At 35.4% G+C, this 17,818-nt stretch overlaps 1 protein-coding gene across 12 annotated transcripts in view; it reads left to right on the top strand.

Annotated features, from left to right (window-relative positions):
• The window catches only part of SLMAP (sarcolemma associated protein), a 121,015-nt gene that overhangs the window by 54,907 nt on the left and 48,290 nt on the right, over positions 1-17,818 (top strand). For all 12 annotated transcript variants that reach the window (XM_074284293.1, XM_074284285.1, XM_074284294.1 and 9 more), the window contains exons 3-6: positions 445-592; positions 4,570-4,642; positions 7,809-7,845; positions 14,572-14,634. In XM_074284293.1, coding sequence (XP_074140394.1) covers positions 445-592; positions 4,570-4,642; positions 7,809-7,845; positions 14,572-14,634 — 321 coding nt within the window. The remainder of the gene's footprint in view (positions 1-444; positions 593-4,569; positions 4,643-7,808; positions 7,846-14,571; positions 14,635-17,818) is intronic.

Genomic DNA, 17,818 nt, shown 5'->3' with positions numbered 1-17,818 from the left:
TTATTTTTATATTTATATATATATGATTTCAGGACTAGCACCCTATCAACCCTACCACCTACCATCTGGACTCAGATACCTTTTGTTGTTGTTTTTGCTGAGGCAATTGGGGTTAAATGACTTGCCCAAGGTCACATAGCTAGGAAGTGTTAAGTGTCTGAGACCAGATTTGAACTCAGATCCTCCTGACTTAAGGGCTGGGGCCACCTAGCTGCCCCTTCTTAATACATTTGTGATCCTGGACAAGTCACTTAACTTTGTGTATTTCAATTTCTTCATCTATAAAATGAGAAAGTGGAGGAGGAAATGCAAACTACTCTAATGTCTGCCAAGAAAACCTGAAATAGAGTCATGAAGAGTCCAGATGTGACTGAAAAGACTGAAGAGCATTAACAGCAACAAAACTTTACATCTCCCTCTCACCTTTTTGTTTTGTTTTTGCAGTTTTATCTTCAAGACACTAAAAGTAGTAACGGTACCTTTATAAATAGCCAGAGATTGAGTCGAGGATCTGAAGAAAGTCCGCCATGTGAAATTCTTTCTGGTGACATTATCCAGTTTGGTGTAGATGTGACTGAAAACACACGGAAAGGTAAGAGTGGGTCAGTTGAAGGGACTGTGTATTTAACAGCATCAACCTAGATCATTTTGTGAGGAAATTCCATTTGTCCAGTAAAAGGAAAGTTCTCTTGTAGTGTCCTTTGATGAAATTTTTTATGGGGGAATGTAATGTGCTATTGTCTCCAGAAACTGCCGATTGCTCTCTGGGAGATCTGCTGTCATTAACTGCCACCAATTCTGCCCTCTTGTAGAGACTCTTTCTCTCCCTCCAGAGAGCCGCCTCGGTCTGGCCCAGACAAGATTCCCTATCTCTCTAGTGCCACCCTCTTTAATCCTCCCAGAGAATGGGCATGGGATAATGCAAGGGCTTCTGGGAAAAATTACTTCAACCAATGAACTTGCTCCTCCTAAGCATGCAAGCTCCTCCCCAGGAGTTCAAAAGGGTTAAACTCCTAGTAAAGACCAGAACTAGAGAATTCTTAAGTACTGACTTAGCACTTAGTAAGAACCTAATATCTCATTATCTCATTAGCACTTAGTAAGAACCTAACAGGGGAACATGGATCATGAACTAGCCTGGTGAAAATCAAGATAACCCAGAGTGCGCTATTGTGTTATTAAATGGAATTTAGAAGCTTTCCTTAATTTACTGGGGCCCTCATCTCTTAGTAGACTGAATTCCATTTACTATTTCAGGGCAAACTGAAGAGAATTAATTAATGGAAAGAAGCAAAGTGTTTAATGAGAAATATGAATCAGTGTTATTTCCTCCAATCTCCTTCCCCAAGGCTATTAATCCTGCTTTGGTTATATTTCAGTTATATTATGGGATAATCCAGGAGTGAAGGAGCTAAATATGATAAATAAGAAACATTTATATTGGAAATAAGTTTTGAGCCGTATGATTGTCTAATAGTCAGAAGATCTCTTGTGCTAGAATTCCTTGTTTCTCTCTTGGAGCCCACTGCATAGAACACATTGCTCAGTTCATTTGGGAACATTGTGAGTAAGGTTTGTCTCCTTTCAGTGTCTCAGAAACACTGAAATGAAAAAGGTCTGGGTCTCTTTTGCTATCCTCTGCCTTTGTTTCACACTACTCTCATCCTGAGCTCCTGCTCACAGTTTCTCAACCTCTCTCCTGTTAGAGATCCATTTACACTGCCCAGATCTCAAAGATGTGATCTTTAAAAAAAAAAAAAAAAAAAAGATGACAAAAATAAATATTGCCTCAGACACTTATTGCGTCTGTGTAGACTTTCCTCATAGGGTATGGGTTCAGATGAAAAGGAGGAGAGCCTAGAGGAAGGAAGGTTTTTAAAACTCATCATCTATTTCCTAATAATATAATAATAAACTTTGCAAACCATAGGCTGTGTTATTCTTCAAGGGAAAAGTTGGGAGATTCCTTTCTGTCCCTATTGTGTAATGGGATACAGAAAAACTTTAATTGTAAGTACTAGGGGCAACAAATTGAAGGGGAAAGCATGTAAAGTTAGTTCATGGGTTTCTTGGAAAATGACAAAAGGAAGTGACTAGGTACCCTGAAAAGTGTGCTTGGGAATTTTTGCTAGTAGGAGACTCTAATTTCATATTCCCTATCCTTGATATACTTTATTGTTGACCTCCAGCTCTAAGGGGCTTTTATCTGTTTTTTAGTTTCTTGTCCCCTCAGTTTCTGGCTGTCTGCATCTTTTTAGAATATTTTTTAAATACCTATTATAAAAATATATGTGATAAAGGAAACAATTATATGGAAATAGCTCTCAGTAGATTAGCAAAAATGAAAACCTTTGATCTAAAGTTATTTTCCTCTTTTCTGCTTTTTACTTGCTTTTTCATTCTTCCAACTCCTTTCCAAAGCCAAAGAACCAACAGTACTGTGGTAGAGGGGAGGTTCATTATGCCATCTGATCAACATATAAGAGGTGGAAGGGGTGCTTTTGGCATCCCAGTTGGAACTTGAACAACATTTTCCCATAGAAACATTGTTATAATTGATGCTTTAATATAGTACTGTGCTTTGGGTAATTTATGGATTAAATAGATTTTTATGGACTGACTCATAACTTTAACCACAGTTCATTACAGTGTCTTTTATAGGTAAATTTATTCTGATTTATAAACTTCAGCAATATAGGTCTTTTCACAAGTTGAGACTTAAACAGACTTTAGTACTTGTTGTTTTTTTCTGTCTGTAAAATTATGATATCACATTATTAATCTTTTTGTGATAACAGTGATCTTAGTAGAGTGCTTTGTGAAATGCTGTAATATTACATTATGGAATGCTATTAAACACAAATATTTAAATACAGCACTACTCAAGATATTCTGTGGTGAAATGTAAAGAATAAAGGTTGTGGAGTCAGAAGGCATGGTTTTTGGAGTCCCAATTCTTACCATCTTTCTGTCTTTGAATGTGTCACTTTTTTTTTTTTTTTTTTTTGGACCTATTTCCCTACTTGGAAGATAATGACTTTATTCTAGATATTTAATGGTCCCTTTCCCCATTAACTTTTTAATATTATTTTCTGATACTTTGAAATACTTGTCAGTTTTAAATATTGTGAACTTAATGATCACCTTAATTACTGATCTTTGGACTTTCTCTCAAGACATTGACTCATGCCTGGATGAGGTATATAATTCTTAAATGTTGAAATAGGCACCCTCTATTTTCTGCCATAAATTGTTTTAATTGCTAAGTGGCTAAGTAGACGATCAGCCTAGCACCCAAGGGGAAGAAGGAAAGTGTGGAGGAAAGAACAGTGAGATTTGGTTCCAAGAATCTGGATTGGAATCATTTCGGTAGTGTTGGGCAAAGCTCTTGGCTCCTCTTGGAGCTCTGTTTCTTCCCTTGTTAAATGAGAGTGTGGCCTTGACAAATAGCATTTCTTCATTAATCCTATGAGATACATGAGAAATTGATGCCTTTAACCATGGAACCTTCACTCATTCTGTCGTTACTTCTGAGTATTGATATTTGGTCTGAGAAAGATTAGAGTATAAACAAACGAATGGTACTTTAGTTAATATAGATAATGGGTTAACAAAAAGGATTTTGTTTTGTTCTAATGTAAATTCTAATTAATAATCTGAGAAAATTGGTTGGTAATTATGTTTATTGTTAAAATTCTAGAGTCTCACAAGATAATTTATTACAGGGAAAGGGAGAACCAAGGGGAAATGATCGTATTCTCTTTCTCTCTTCCCTGTCAGTCAGTCAGTCAGTCAGTCAGTCATAAAGCTTTAACAGTTTTTTTTCCTCAATAGAACAACATTTTTTGCATATGGAAAATTGGAATATTTATATTAGATTATGTAACAACTCAATAAATATTTAGTATCTAGGCACTATTATGCTACATGCAATATATTAAATGTCAATTTATATTCTGTCTTGATTATTCATTGATATTCTTACCCCAAAACTATGAAAATTGAAACTTTGTAATACATTTGTGTTGTACAGGTACATTTTGTATAACTTGTTATATGTTGAGCTAAAATTGTATTTGAACTGAACAATTCTTGTAATTAGCTACTTTCTCTTGGTTTCTTTAGTTACATTAGTACTTGTTAGTTATGTATTTTTTCCCTTGAGTTTATTTTAAACATACAATGTTTACATGTATAACATACAATTGATATCCTTCAGTTTAAAACTTATTTGACTTTTTGTTTCTTTGTTTCTTTCACTTTCTCTCGTTCTCTCTCGTTGTGTCTTTCTCTCTCAGCATTTTATTATCCAGTACTTTTGTATATTGTAGTTATAATTTGTATATGGAGCTTAATCTTTCCTGTTAAAATGTGAGCTCCTGAAAATCAGGATGTCAACTCATTGTTTAAGAGGGGGGCATCAGATAGAACAGTAGTAATTAGAGTCCTGCATTACAACCCTCCCTAAAGAAGACAGGATGTTGCACTTTACTTTTTAATAATATGAAAGTTTGCCTGTCCTCAACCATTTCATTCTACTTTAAAAATGTTTATTTTTATTATTTCTAGTTACTCATGGATGTATTGTTTCCACAATAAAACTTTTCCTACCAGATGGGATGGAAGCTCGACTACGGTCAGAGTAAGTATATTTCATTAATGATGGTGGTGATGATAATGGTGATATTAATAGCTCAGATTGATATTTAGTGCTTTAGAGTGTACATTCCTACAATGACCCTGGAATGGAAGTAGTGCTAGTATTATCATTCTCATTTTTCATGTGGGGAAGTGATATATTGAAAAACTAAACAATTTGCCTAGAAGAAAACAAAATTAGTGTTAAATCAAGAATCCAGAAACGGTTTTTCTGATATGACACCCAGTGATGTTACAAGGAATTAGAGCTGTTTGATCAAGAGAAGAGACAATTTGGTGGTTATATAGCAGTCATCACATCAATTAATTAACTACTAACTAATTAACTAATACAACAGTTATATGATTGGCAAGTCATGTAGCAAGAGGAGTATCTGTGTCATATTTGACTTCAGATGGCTGGATGAGGAGGTGGAAGCTATAGGTGGCACATCAGTCTTACAGTGGGAGGGCTCCCTTGGGAGGAACTTGGCTGCCCCTCACTGGAGATCCTAAATGCTTCCTTGGCATATGAGGTCTAGTGAAGATTGGGGTTCACATATGGCTTGGCCCAGATGACTTTGGGTTTCTTTTTTACTTTTGTGATTTTTGTGACGAGAATTTAGAGAAGGAAAGGTGGTATAGGAGAAAGGGGAAGGAAATGGATTGTTAAATGAATGAAACAGTTTGTCAGTAGGATTAGATCTATTTTTGGAAATTTTGAGGACCCAGAAGCTCTGGATTGTCTCTTAAAGTGACTTGATTGCTCTTCAGGCTTTGTTTTGGACACAGCATTAATGAATGTTTTTCTTCTTGCTATATTAGTTGAAAAATGTTTTGTGCGCACCTAGTCCATAAGTGGTGAAGAAGCAAGGCAGTGGTGGCCTTATTTTTTGTGAGCAGAATGATGGGAGATTATCTCTGTTGGAGCAGAAATTTCCTCAGGGGCAAAAAGCTTTGTGATTTGCTATTTCCAACAATCTAGGATTCCACAAGCTCTACCAGAATCACTAAATGAAATACAGTTTACTTGTGGTTGAGTGGATTAGTGCTATCTAGGCTGCCTTTGACTTTTCTCTTAGTTTTTTCTTCATTATACTTTCTCCTTTAAAATGGGGATTATATTCTTTCACAGCTTTTTATTATGTATGATAATTTCTAATCAGTCCTATGAATATTAAAATCCAAGAATTTCAAGTTAAGTGATGACTATACTAATACTTTTCAGCCACTGTAATCCATTGAATCTTTAAAACCATTACCTCTCTCACATCCCCTGGACTTGTGCTTAGCAGGATAAAGTACAGCTGAAAAGTAAAGAACCCCATTACTATGGCATCCAAAGCAGCCGGAATAGTGATCTGTGAATGGGCAACAAGGAGAGGGAGGAAGAACAATTAGTCAAGGAAGGAAGAGAAGAAGAGGAAAAGAAAAATGCCAAGAAATGGAAAGGGAGAAGAATTAGAAGGCCTTAGAGCACGTGTTGAATCATTGGTGTCCTTATAATATTTTGTATTTTTATTTTGATAATTGTGCCAAATAGGAAATGAGAGATGGAGGCTGTTTAAGGTATGATAGTGAGCTTCACATCCCCTCATGCTGTGCACAAATGTGTTTATGCACATGCTTTCCATTCGTACTTAAAACAAAAAAGCTTCTACTATAATGTCCTACCTTAAAATTGCATTTTACTATTTATAATATCTTTCATGTCTGTTTCATCTTTTGGTTTTCACAAGAGCCTCTTCAAATAGTTAAAACGAAGATTCTCATCCCATTTTGTAGGTTGGAGATTTAGGTACTTAAGTTCGCACTGATCGTGAGACTCAAAGGAAGGGTTATATACTCTAGTGTAGCACCATACTTGCTTTATTATAAAGTGGAACAAAAGACGAGCTCATCTTTTGCATTAAGATACAGGATACTGCTTATACAGGACTGAGAATTAACAGGTTAGAAACAGGAGAGATTTGGGTTTACTGTATTCCAAATGAAATGCAGCTTTCTTTAAAATATATTTTCTTTGACATTATTCTTTCTGTCCAGGGTCCCACCATTCTTCCAGTCATCTTTGACTCCTCACTCTTAGCACTCATTTCTTGTACTTCGTTGTTCATTTCCTTAGCATCTTTTCGTTGAATTATTGTACTCTTTGCCTCTGCCCTGAAATCACTGTCAGAATCATATGTTATCCTATTTCATGGCTCTCAAAACTCTTTAGTAAGTCTTCATTGCTATCAAGTAAAAACTTCTTTTCATATCCTCTGGACTCCAGCTACATTGGACATTGGGTCCTAAGACACCTTCTATGGTATTGCTCACACTGTTCCCTGGGCCCAATATATCAGACTTCCTCTTGATCCTGCTCTATTCAGATCTCGCCTTGCAGATCCAAGCCAAGCTTAGGCCGGGCTTGGTGGTCCTGCTTTGGACCACATGGGCATGATCTCTGGCTGGCTCTGTCCAAAGTGCTATTCTCATGTCCACTTTTGACTGACATTTATAGTATTATTAGGCAGTTAGTTGAAATTAATATTTTCTGTCAGCTTTTGTAAAGGTAGGGATTTACAACTTGAAATTAAATGGCAAATGTGATAGGTGGTTAGCTATTTGATTACTTCAGTTTTTCTCTGCTTTCCACATGATCATACACAACTCACATTTATATCCATTGCTAGTAAGCATTTAAAATTTTATTGCATGTTTATGTGCATTTTAAAAAGAAACTTGATGTACAAAACTTCAAAGGAATGACAAATTTGAAGAGGTTTGTATTTAAGTTCATTTTTACCAGAGTATCAACTGATGGGAATCTTTTTGGTAAAAAGCCTTCTAGTATATTTTTAAAAAAGGTAGCTAGATTCCTGTGAATTAAATTAATCTGATCCTGAAAAGGTAAGATATCTGTTTACTGTGAAAAACTAGAGATGTTTTAATGCCTGTTTTAATGAGGACTCAGAGAATTTTGCATATTTATTAAGCTTTTAAAAAAAATTCAGCATTTGTTATTCCTGCTCAGTATAAATTGTTCTTTTATTTTCTTCAGCAGTAAATATGAAAGTCAAAGATTGTAATTTTTGAGACATTTACAGAACTCATTCTGATTTTTTGAACCCCTTAATTTAAAAAAAAATTTAGATTTAAATTTCCCCTCTTTTGCTTCTTTTCAGTGTCATCCATGCTCCATTACCAAGTCCTGTTGACAAAGTAAGTTATTTCTACTGTTTGTGTTTCTTCCACATTGGAAAAAGCTAGATTTTTTTTGAGGGGAAATTTTTGTTAGTAATGAAAAACAACAACAACAAAAAACTACAGCTCAATCACCAGTGTCCAGAATAAAACATTGTAATATGCAAATCTGCAAAAGAATTTTTGGAGAATAAACAGATATTTTAATGCTGATTATTGGGGCCTGTTTCATTGAAGAGTGCCAAGTGAATCAGGCTCATTCTCCTTCCTCACAATAAGAAGAACCAGGATCATAGACCATGGGCTTCTGACCCTTTCTGAGGCACTGAAAGTTGTGAGTTGCCTAGAGGCACATAAATACTAAAAAAGTGTGATAGAAAAATAAATTTTTTTTTTTTAAAATTCAACCTGAATAGAAAGAAAAAAATCAGAAGTTCTCAATAAGTGAGTATAACCTGATTTATACTAATTAAGCAATATTTAATACTGACCAAATGGAAAACAAAATCAAAGATTATGTAAAATATCAGTTGGAAATACAGGTTCCAAAAACAATCTTCTTCCCCCAGAGAATTTAGAAAGCATAAAGAATTATTTAGCAGCTCTAAGAGAGGTCAAGATATATTAATGTCAGGATTTCTAACATCTCGTATCGATTTAAAAATAGAATTTTAAACAGGATACTTCAAGAAATTGCTGTAATTTGCTGGAAGTATTCCCCAAAAGTAACAGTACACAAAGAGAATTTATACTCAGATGTGAGTGTAAAGAGCCCAAATTAAATAATTAAAACCTTATAATTAGATTGTGATGTTAAAATGATACAAATCACAATGCTTCAGGCCTTTAGGAGTGGCAAAAATAAATTCATCAGATTCATAACTGAATCTGTGTAGAATATGAAAGAATAACGAAGGGAGAAATTGGAAGCAAACACATAAAAAAATTGAATAGCTTGAGATAAGGCATCATAGGACAAAATGCTCTTTGAAAGCAAGAGGGGACTGGAAAAGTCTTTACACTGGCAACTTTTTGCCAACAGATAAGCAGGCCCTTACGAGTCTTTTGTTATCAAACTTCTAAACTCTACAGTTAAGTATTAATTCAATTCACACTTTAAAAATCAAGATAAAAGAGGTGTTAACAAAATAAGAGCCTCAGAGCTTTGATAAGAGAACTGAGTTTTTAAGAAGGTCATTTCAAGAAAGTGACATCAGGGAAGGTATCCAGAAGGTTGAAGGCAGCAGGAAGAGCATAATCTCTAAGTAAAACTTCTGCTTTTGACACTGAGGAAGTCTAACGATAAGAAAATTTGTGCAGGTAAAGAAAATTGCATTGTTGTGAATATTGGAGATGGGTTCTTTTATGTAGATGGCTTTTAAATTTGCTAAATAATAGAACCAAGAATGTATGTGTTCCTTTCCTTCACATGTGATTGAAGACAAGATGAAAACCTTACCTTTGTAATGCTAAATGTAAATGCTAGATTTTTCATTAAGATTTGAGAAAATCCCAGCTTTAATATGAAAACAGAATCTGATAAGCTATTTGTAGGCAATATTTTTAATATGGAAAGTTTTTGCACTTTGAATATGCAAGGGTTCTTCCCAATTTAGCATTCACCTGCCAGATGATACAGTTAGAATATGGTGTCAGCCCAAGTGAAATACACACCCCATCCCACCCCCCAGACAGTGAGAAAAATTGAAATAACATAAATCGGAATATTCGAACCTGACTGCAATGCCATTTCTCCTTCCTCACTGCAATCAGTAAGAAATAGAGAAAATGAGTGGAATCTGGACTGAGGAGACAGTGTTACTCTTCACTTTGTTGGTGAGGAAATTATAGCTGAATCTCTAATGAGATACCTTGCCCGTGGTCATACAGATAGAATGAGAACCAACTTTTTAAAAATTTATTTTATTTTATTTTTTATTTTACAGTTTTTTATTTAGAAGACATATGCATGGGTAATTTTTCAGCATTGACTCTTGCAAAACCTTCTGTTCCAACTTTTCCTCTCCTTTCCCTCACCTCCTCCACTAGGTGGCAGGTAGACCAATACATGTTAAATATGTTAAAGTATATGTTAAATACAATATATGTATACATATTTATACAGTTATCTTGCTGCCCAAGAAAAATTGGATTTAGAAATTGGGTACAAATAACCTGAGAAGGAAAACAAAAATGCAAGTGGACAAAAACAGAAGGGGTGGAAATGTTATGTTCTGGTCCACGCTCATTTCCCATGTTTATTTCATTGAGTATAGCTGGGAGAACCAGTCTTTCAACACAGGGCTCTGATTCCTGGTCCAGAGCTCATTCATTGTGTCACAGCCTAGGATGGATGATCTCAGGGAAAAGCAGGAGATCAGATGACCTGATAAATCTCATTTTTTTTCTGAGTATCAACAAAATTGGTAAATCATAGCTTACAAGAATACTCCAAACTCAGGTCACCAGCATTTGAGAATGTAAAAGAAATCTTGGATTGCTTATGGAAACATAAAATACCATAGTTCACAAATCTAAAAATCAGAATAATTTCATAAGAAATTGTATTTAGTTTTAGGGAATTCTACAGAAAATAGACAGCATGCTCAGGTGGATCCATAGTCAAATTCAACTCAACCATTAAAGCAGAATTAACTCATGTACTTCTTAGATTGTTTTAAATACAAAGAAAAAAAATAAATCAACTTCCCAATTCTTCATATATGGCAAATATGGTTTTGACTCTGGTGTAAAGACAGAGCTGAAAGTCTAAACTAGAAGCTGATTTGAATGAATATTAACATAAAAATAATGAATAAAATACAATGAATATAATAGAAGATTCATAATTTTAATGATCTGTAATGTACAAATGGTGTCACAAGGACTCTCCAGGAGCTTGCCCTCTGTTAGGGAGAATAAAACTTAGATCGTGGATACCACTTAATTTTTCCCTGCTTCGGTTTCCTCATTTGATCCTTTGTTGGCAGGAAAAAATGGGGAGAAGAGGTGTCCTTAACACAGGCGTCCTTGGTACCATGTGTGCTTAATAAATGTTAGTTAATTGATGGAGAGCATGAACTCTCACTTTATGCTTGCAGTGCAGAGAAGGTTTAATACTTTGGGATTATCCCATGCAGGGAAAAGCTTTGATAAAAGATAATGGTATTTCTTAGACACATTAAATCTCTAGCGATGGAAAGAGTTGAGTGGTTAGGAGGGAAATTACTGTCTATAAAGTCAAATGATCTGGGTAATGTGCATTTGCAGTAGAGTTGAACTATAGAGCCAAAAGGGACCAGCACCATCAGATTTCAAAAAGGACTCTCGGAGAGCAGGAATTGAGAAAAATTCTGGGATAATCCAGAATGAAGTAGCTCATACTGCCTTAGCATAGAGGAGCCACTGACAAGAACTCACAAAAGGGGTGTGTCTGTGAGTGTGTGTGTTTTTGCGAGTGCATGAGCATTCATTTAGCAGGTAAACATCTTAATTTTGGAGAGGCCAGCTTCAGATGATCGTGAAGGTCAGAAGCTTGATGGCAGGTTCTTAGATTAGGGCTCGTTACACTTTTTCCACTCATAGACACTTTTTTTTTTTTTTTAAAGAAATATTTACCTGATCTGGGGTATATAGGTATGTTAAATAGCTGTGTACAAATCAAACATTTACTGAGAAGAAATCACAATTTTGTGACCCCCACATTCAGTTATGAGACCGCTCATGGATGTGAAAGGAGAAACAGTGTAGACACTAAGAATAGAAAGCAGAGGAAAGATTTGGATGGTAACTCAAGGAGATAGCGAGTCAAGTGAAGGTTTTAAAATAAGGATGAATGAGATTGTGTGTGTTTGTAAGCAGCAAGGAAGGAATCAGTATGTAGAGATGATGGTGAGAACACTTTATTAGGGAGTTGAAAGAAGGTGGGACGAGGGGTGTGTATTGTACAGAGCTGCCATGAGGCAGTTGTTTGATTGTTAGATCTTTGGATGAGAGGATAGCAAACCACGTGAGATGGAAGAAAATTGAGTGTAGAAATGACATTGGGGAGTGATCTAGGAAGGGTAAAAAAATGTTTGGAATAGCTACTATGGTGAATGTGAATGAAAAGCAGGATGGTGTCAAAAGATGCTTTGCTGCAATAAGGGCCCATTTAAGATTGTGTATCATAAACTTGTAATGAATCCAGTCTCTAGGGTCTAGTGGTCCATAAATAGAGAAGTGAAGGAGACAAATGGTAAGTTTGAGTGTCAGTAGGACAAGGGGTTAGGAAAGCCAGAGTAAGTGCTAAGATAGCTTACTAAATAGAGGAATGAGAGCAGGAGGCAGCTTAGTGGTGCACTTGAAAAAGCCCTGGCCCTGGAGTAATAGGACCTGTTCAAATGAGTTCAATTGAGGCCTCAGACACTTGATAGTTATTAACTATGTGACCCTGCCAAGTCAACTAACCCTGATTCACTCAGCATCTCTTTACCCTACCACAAAACAAAACAAAACAAAACAAAATGCAGAGTATAGATAATACAGAAAGTTGGCTTTGGAAAGAACTTAATGGAGGTTATGTGATAGAGAAAGGCTTAGGGAAAGATGGAATAATAAGCTTTTTTTTGCATTCATTAATTTGAATACATTTTTTAAAATCCCAAATAAGAAAATCCCAAATAAGAGGAAGCAAAGGTTTTTTGCCACATAAATGGAAAATATTATTGGAAATCATATTGTGTTTGGTTATATTTCATGGAAAACTTTTGTTCAGCAAAAATCAATCCTCCAAAAGTAAAAGGAAATGCTAAGGTTTGATAAATGCTTATCTTTGAGATCTTTATTCTATAGTAGGCAAAAGATGTGAACTTCTTGGAGAAGAAACTGTGAACTATGGGAAATGATGGGCAGTTTTCCAAATCCAGACACACATATTAAAAAACCACCTCTAGATGCTACCATAAGCCAGGAGAATTGGTCCAGGAAACATGGATAAATATTCTACATTGACTGGAAAACACATGCTAAGATATAGTTATTGGAACTGTAGACACATCTAGATATTTTGGCAAACCATAAGATTCTGGGAAAATGGCTGAATAAATTGGTAAATTTGAGCTCTCCAGATTTCCCCCATAAATAGAACAAATTTGCACCTCAGGGCAAACATAGCCTGGGGTTCTCTTGACTACAACCAGTGAAGATCTGAAGAAGAACTGGTGCAGACACCTCTGGGCTAGCTCTGTAGAAACACCACATGGGAGTCCTTGACCAACTATGTGTGGCTAAAGCTTCAGCAGGAACTTTCCCCTCCAGGACTGCTTGTGGAATCTGGGTCTGAGTCCTGGAAGACTGAGGCCATACTACATATATACCATGAAGGTTACAGCACCCTAAAATCTATTAAAAAATTAAGGGGGGAGGGATGGGCAGATAGGAAAGCAAAGGGTGAGGGAGGGATCCTTGGGTGTGGGGAAGTTAAATAATAGTAAGGCAACTTACAGAGCAGAATTTAATTGAAGAGCTATCAGGGACATTTTGGCAAATATTTTTAATTTTTAATTTTTAATATTTAATTTTAATATTTTAAAATATTTTTAATTTTTAATATTTAATTTTAATATTTAATTTTAAATTTTAATAAAGTTGATAATATTATTTTATCTAATTATTATATTACTAAGACTGTGTACTTAAAATGTCATGTAAAGGACCAGTCTGTATCAGTACTCAAAGCTGCCTTCATTGTAGGACCAGTGGTAGAGCCCACAATTGAAATGACTTGCATTTCTGAATATAGTAGTTGCTGGACAAATTGTGTTATATTTTTTTTTTCCTGAGGCTGGGGTTAAGTAGAATTTATATTTATATGTAGTTATATGTAGTCAGATATAGAACGTTAGGTTAATTACATTTATCTTAGTCGTATTCTTGTTTCCTTATAATTTTTTATAATTTTGTATATTTAAAATTTTTAAATTATATTTTACATACATTTATATTCATAAATTTTTGTGTACTTGTGCTGCACTATGTATAAATAATTATTGCATACTTTATAAACCATCTTACTGAAATATTTTAGATGAGATTTATAGGAACGGGACATGATGTACTTAAGAGATGGGGTGTCACTTCTAAAAGGACTAATTTATTTTTAATCTGTTGCTGTATGTTATTGACTTTTTGTTTTGATCAAAACATGCCAGAAAGTTTTTTATTTTTCTTTAGAATTCCTCCTTTAGCAATTTATGTAGATAATTCTTTCATGGTTCATATTTAAGACAGCTTATTATGGATTACTGCTGTAAAGATATTTGTGTTTTTTACTACTTTTTTGTTTTTATGTATAGAAAGGTAAGTTTTTTGGTACCTTTTCTTTCAGATTCACCAAGATGAATTATTTAAAGATTTCTTCTAGTTGTAATTAGACTTTTATACATTAGCATATTATTTTTCTTTTTTCCCATTTCTCTTTAAATTAAAACTACATATGATTGATGCGATAGTGTTCATTCTACTTTAGTGGTTGTGGCAGACTTTGTGACACAAAAGGGGTGTAATATAATTCAACTTAAGAAATATTAATATTGCTATATTAATTTGCTATTTGCAGAAAAAAAAATAGTCCCTGGCTTAGGGAGCCTCCATTTTATCAAGGTTAACACCTGGATATGTAAATATTTCTTTGCATTTTGTGGGCATAAAGCCTCTTCACAAATACCTTCAACAAATGTTAATGACATTTCCTCTCGTCTGTAGGTTGCTGCTAACACTCCAAGTATGTACTCTCAGGAACTGTTCCAACTTTCACAGTATCTACAGGTAAAAATAAACCCTTGAGCTTTTGGAAGTTTAGAACTTAGAAGTGAAATATGTAAAGCTTTGAGTCATTTAGCAAATTCAGGATGGGGAAAACCTGGCACATTGACACAGTTGTGACAGACTTACAAGGACATAGGTGGGAAAGTTGAAAGAACTATGTGTTTCCTAATTTAGAGAAGAAAAATTTTCCATAAGAACAAGTTGGAGAAGACTCTGAGGTGAAGGGATCAGGAAAGTCTACTGCCAGAGTTCAATTTGAGCTGAGTCTCGAAGGAAGCCAGGGAAGCCTAACAGCCCAGATGAGCAGCCAACATCCCATGTGTTGGTGCAGCCATGCAAAGTTAATGGAAGATGGAGGCTCACATTTCAGGACCCTTCTCTAGTGAGAGCCGACTTGAAGGGTTCTAATGTAGGTTTCCCCTGGCTTAATGACTGATCAGATTATCTGGTGAGCACACCTTTGCTCAGTACTTGGGCCTCATGTGCGCCCACAATTCTAACATGGGCAAAAGGGAGCAATTCAAAATACAGGGAACTGGGAAGATTCATGTAATTTGAAATGCTCCCTCTTGCCCATGTTAGAACAATGGGTGCACATGAGGCCCAAGTACTGAGCAAAGGTGTGCTCACCAGAAAGCTTCTCATCCTATGATTTTTGTAGACCTGGCCTTTTGTTCATCTGTAATCTCAATATCTAATATGGAGATGAGAATAACCCCCAAACCACAAAGGGCTATCTGCATGTCCGTGGTTGCACTAGCATCCCCTCATCATTTTCTCCAAAGGACACAGAGGTCGTTGGGCTCTGCTCCTTTTTCATGAACTTGTGCTAGATCTTGGTGATCATTGCTTCCCTTTCTAAGGGCTTGTCAGGTATCCCTTTAATAATGGGTTTTCTAATTTGTCAAGAATCTTAGCTTTTCCACAGTCTCACTTTTCCTTTCATTATTTTTGGTCTTTTCTTTTGTGATCGTTTCCTTCTGTTACTAGCTCCCGTTACTTGTCGTCACAGTGAGCATTCTTGGAACTCGGTTTTGGGTCTTGCCCTCTCAGTGTCAGGAAGACTTCCCACTTTGGGGCCTCAGGCTACCAGATGGCAAGTTTTTACTAAGTCCCTCCTATGTGTGAAGGCAGAGCAGCAATGGAGTATGTTGGAGAATAAGTTGGCTTCCCATTCTCCTGTGTTAATTGCTAATTGTGTAACTTTGCTCCAGATCCATTTTCATATTGGTTTTAAAAAATGGCAAACATCCTGCTGGATGTTGAGAATACAGAGTCAAAAGTGAGAAGGATCCATCATCAGGAAGATCATGTTTTACTAAAAATAATTAATCCTACACATTGAAATGTATGTATATAAGAAAATACTTGTATGATTGGGTGGAGTTAATACAGGAACAGTGAGGAGATCAAGAAAGGTGTCATGTTAGAGTCACACAAGCTAAGTTTTGTTTTTTTTTTTTTTTTTTTTTTTTTTTTTTTTTTTGAAAACTTGATTAAAAAGAATTTTTTTTTAGCTCCCATTCTCTCCCTCCAGCTCTTTTTCTCTGCCCCCTCCCTCTCACTCCACCATTGGAAAGGCTTATGATATGATACCCAATATACATATGAAGTCATGCCAAAGTTATTCCTATTGGCTCTGTTCCCCCCCCCCCCCCCCCCAATAAATATAGATAGATAAACAGAAAAAATTATGCTTCAGTCTATACTAGTACATCATTTCTCTCGAGGTACATGCCATTTTTCATCATGGGTCCTTTGGAAATGTTTTAGATCATCTTGATCAAAGTAGTTAAATCTTTCACAGTTGTTCATCACAACATTGCTGTTAAGTGTGTACAGTGTTCTCTTAGTTCTCACTTTACTTTGTATCAGCTCATGTAAGTCCAGTTTTTCCGAAATCATCTTGTTCATTTTTTTATAGTACAGTAATATTCCATCACAATCATTTATCATTTTCCATTTGATAGCTATCTCCTAAGTTTCCATTACAAAAAGAGATAAGATCAATTTTGAAGAAACCTAGAGATTCTAAGGACAGGAGACTTTGCTTTCCAGGCCTCGGGAGGGAAGAAAAACCATAACTAATGGAAAAACCAATTGATATTATGTATCTGTTGATTTATACGTGGATTGTAGGGGTTGATCAAACTTAATAGTTTGGATCTGCCTTTTATATCAAGATAAAATTGAGGAGCAATCAGTAGTTAATACTAGAATAGCTGGATGATACTAGAATAGTCACTACCTGCTTTGGAATTGAAAATATTTTCTTGAAGTAATAGATTTTAGTTTAGAAGTAATTCGTATTGAATTAGATGAAAGATTTGTAGTAGTATATGAGAAACTTCAGACACCTAGAAATAACTCCTTTTAGTAACTGCATTCATACTGTGTTGAGATAAATGACCTATTTGTGACAATGTAATACCCATCAATGCTTTCTGAGTTGTAATGGATTTCATTTTTGCTTTTAAATTGTTTGTCATGTCCAACTCTCTGACCCCATTTGGGATTGTCTTGGAAAGATATTGGAGTGGTTTTCCATCTACTTCTACATCTCACTTTACAGATGAGGAAACTGAGGCAGATAGGGTTAAGTGTCTTGCCTAGAGAATCATAGCTCGTAATTATCAAAGACCAAATGTGAGCTCAGCTTTACTTGACTTCAATGCTAGCATTCTTTTCACTGTGTCATGTAGGCTGCTCAACTCATTTATTGTTCTTCATTTTCTTGTTTATGGTTGACCTAAAAATAGAAAATCTATCTTGTATTGTTTATAAGCATTTCCCAATTATAATTCATTCAACATGTAAAATATTTTTAAAATCCACATTTTTAGATTCCAACAATCTTTCTTTAGTACTTCTGACTTTTTGTTGATGATGTTTCCATTAATATACAAAAATAACTTTTGCAATAGAAACAAATAAAATAAGAGTTGAAGGAAGTCATCACTCAATAACGATCTCTTCTATGTATCCATCATCAGCTTGGGTATTGACTAAAAGGCACTCTCCCAATAGCCCACGGATAGTAGGCAACATAGCTGCCTCAAATCATGCTCTTAAAATCATTTCTTTAAAGCCCCTGGGTACTAGACAAAACTCTTGGACTCTGGTCTCCCATCTCTCCTCTTTCCCCTCCACTGCAGCTGTTTTTAGGCAGGAGCCTCCTCTATAT

Source organism: Sminthopsis crassicaudata, chromosome 1, assembly GCF_048593235.1.
Source record: "Sminthopsis crassicaudata isolate SCR6 chromosome 1, ASM4859323v1, whole genome shotgun sequence".
NCBI classification, from domain to species: Eukaryota; Metazoa; Chordata; class Mammalia; order Dasyuromorphia; family Dasyuridae; genus Sminthopsis; species Sminthopsis crassicaudata.
The sequence above is the reverse complement of the archived record's forward strand: the minus strand, read 5'-3'. Positions and strand labels throughout refer to the sequence as shown.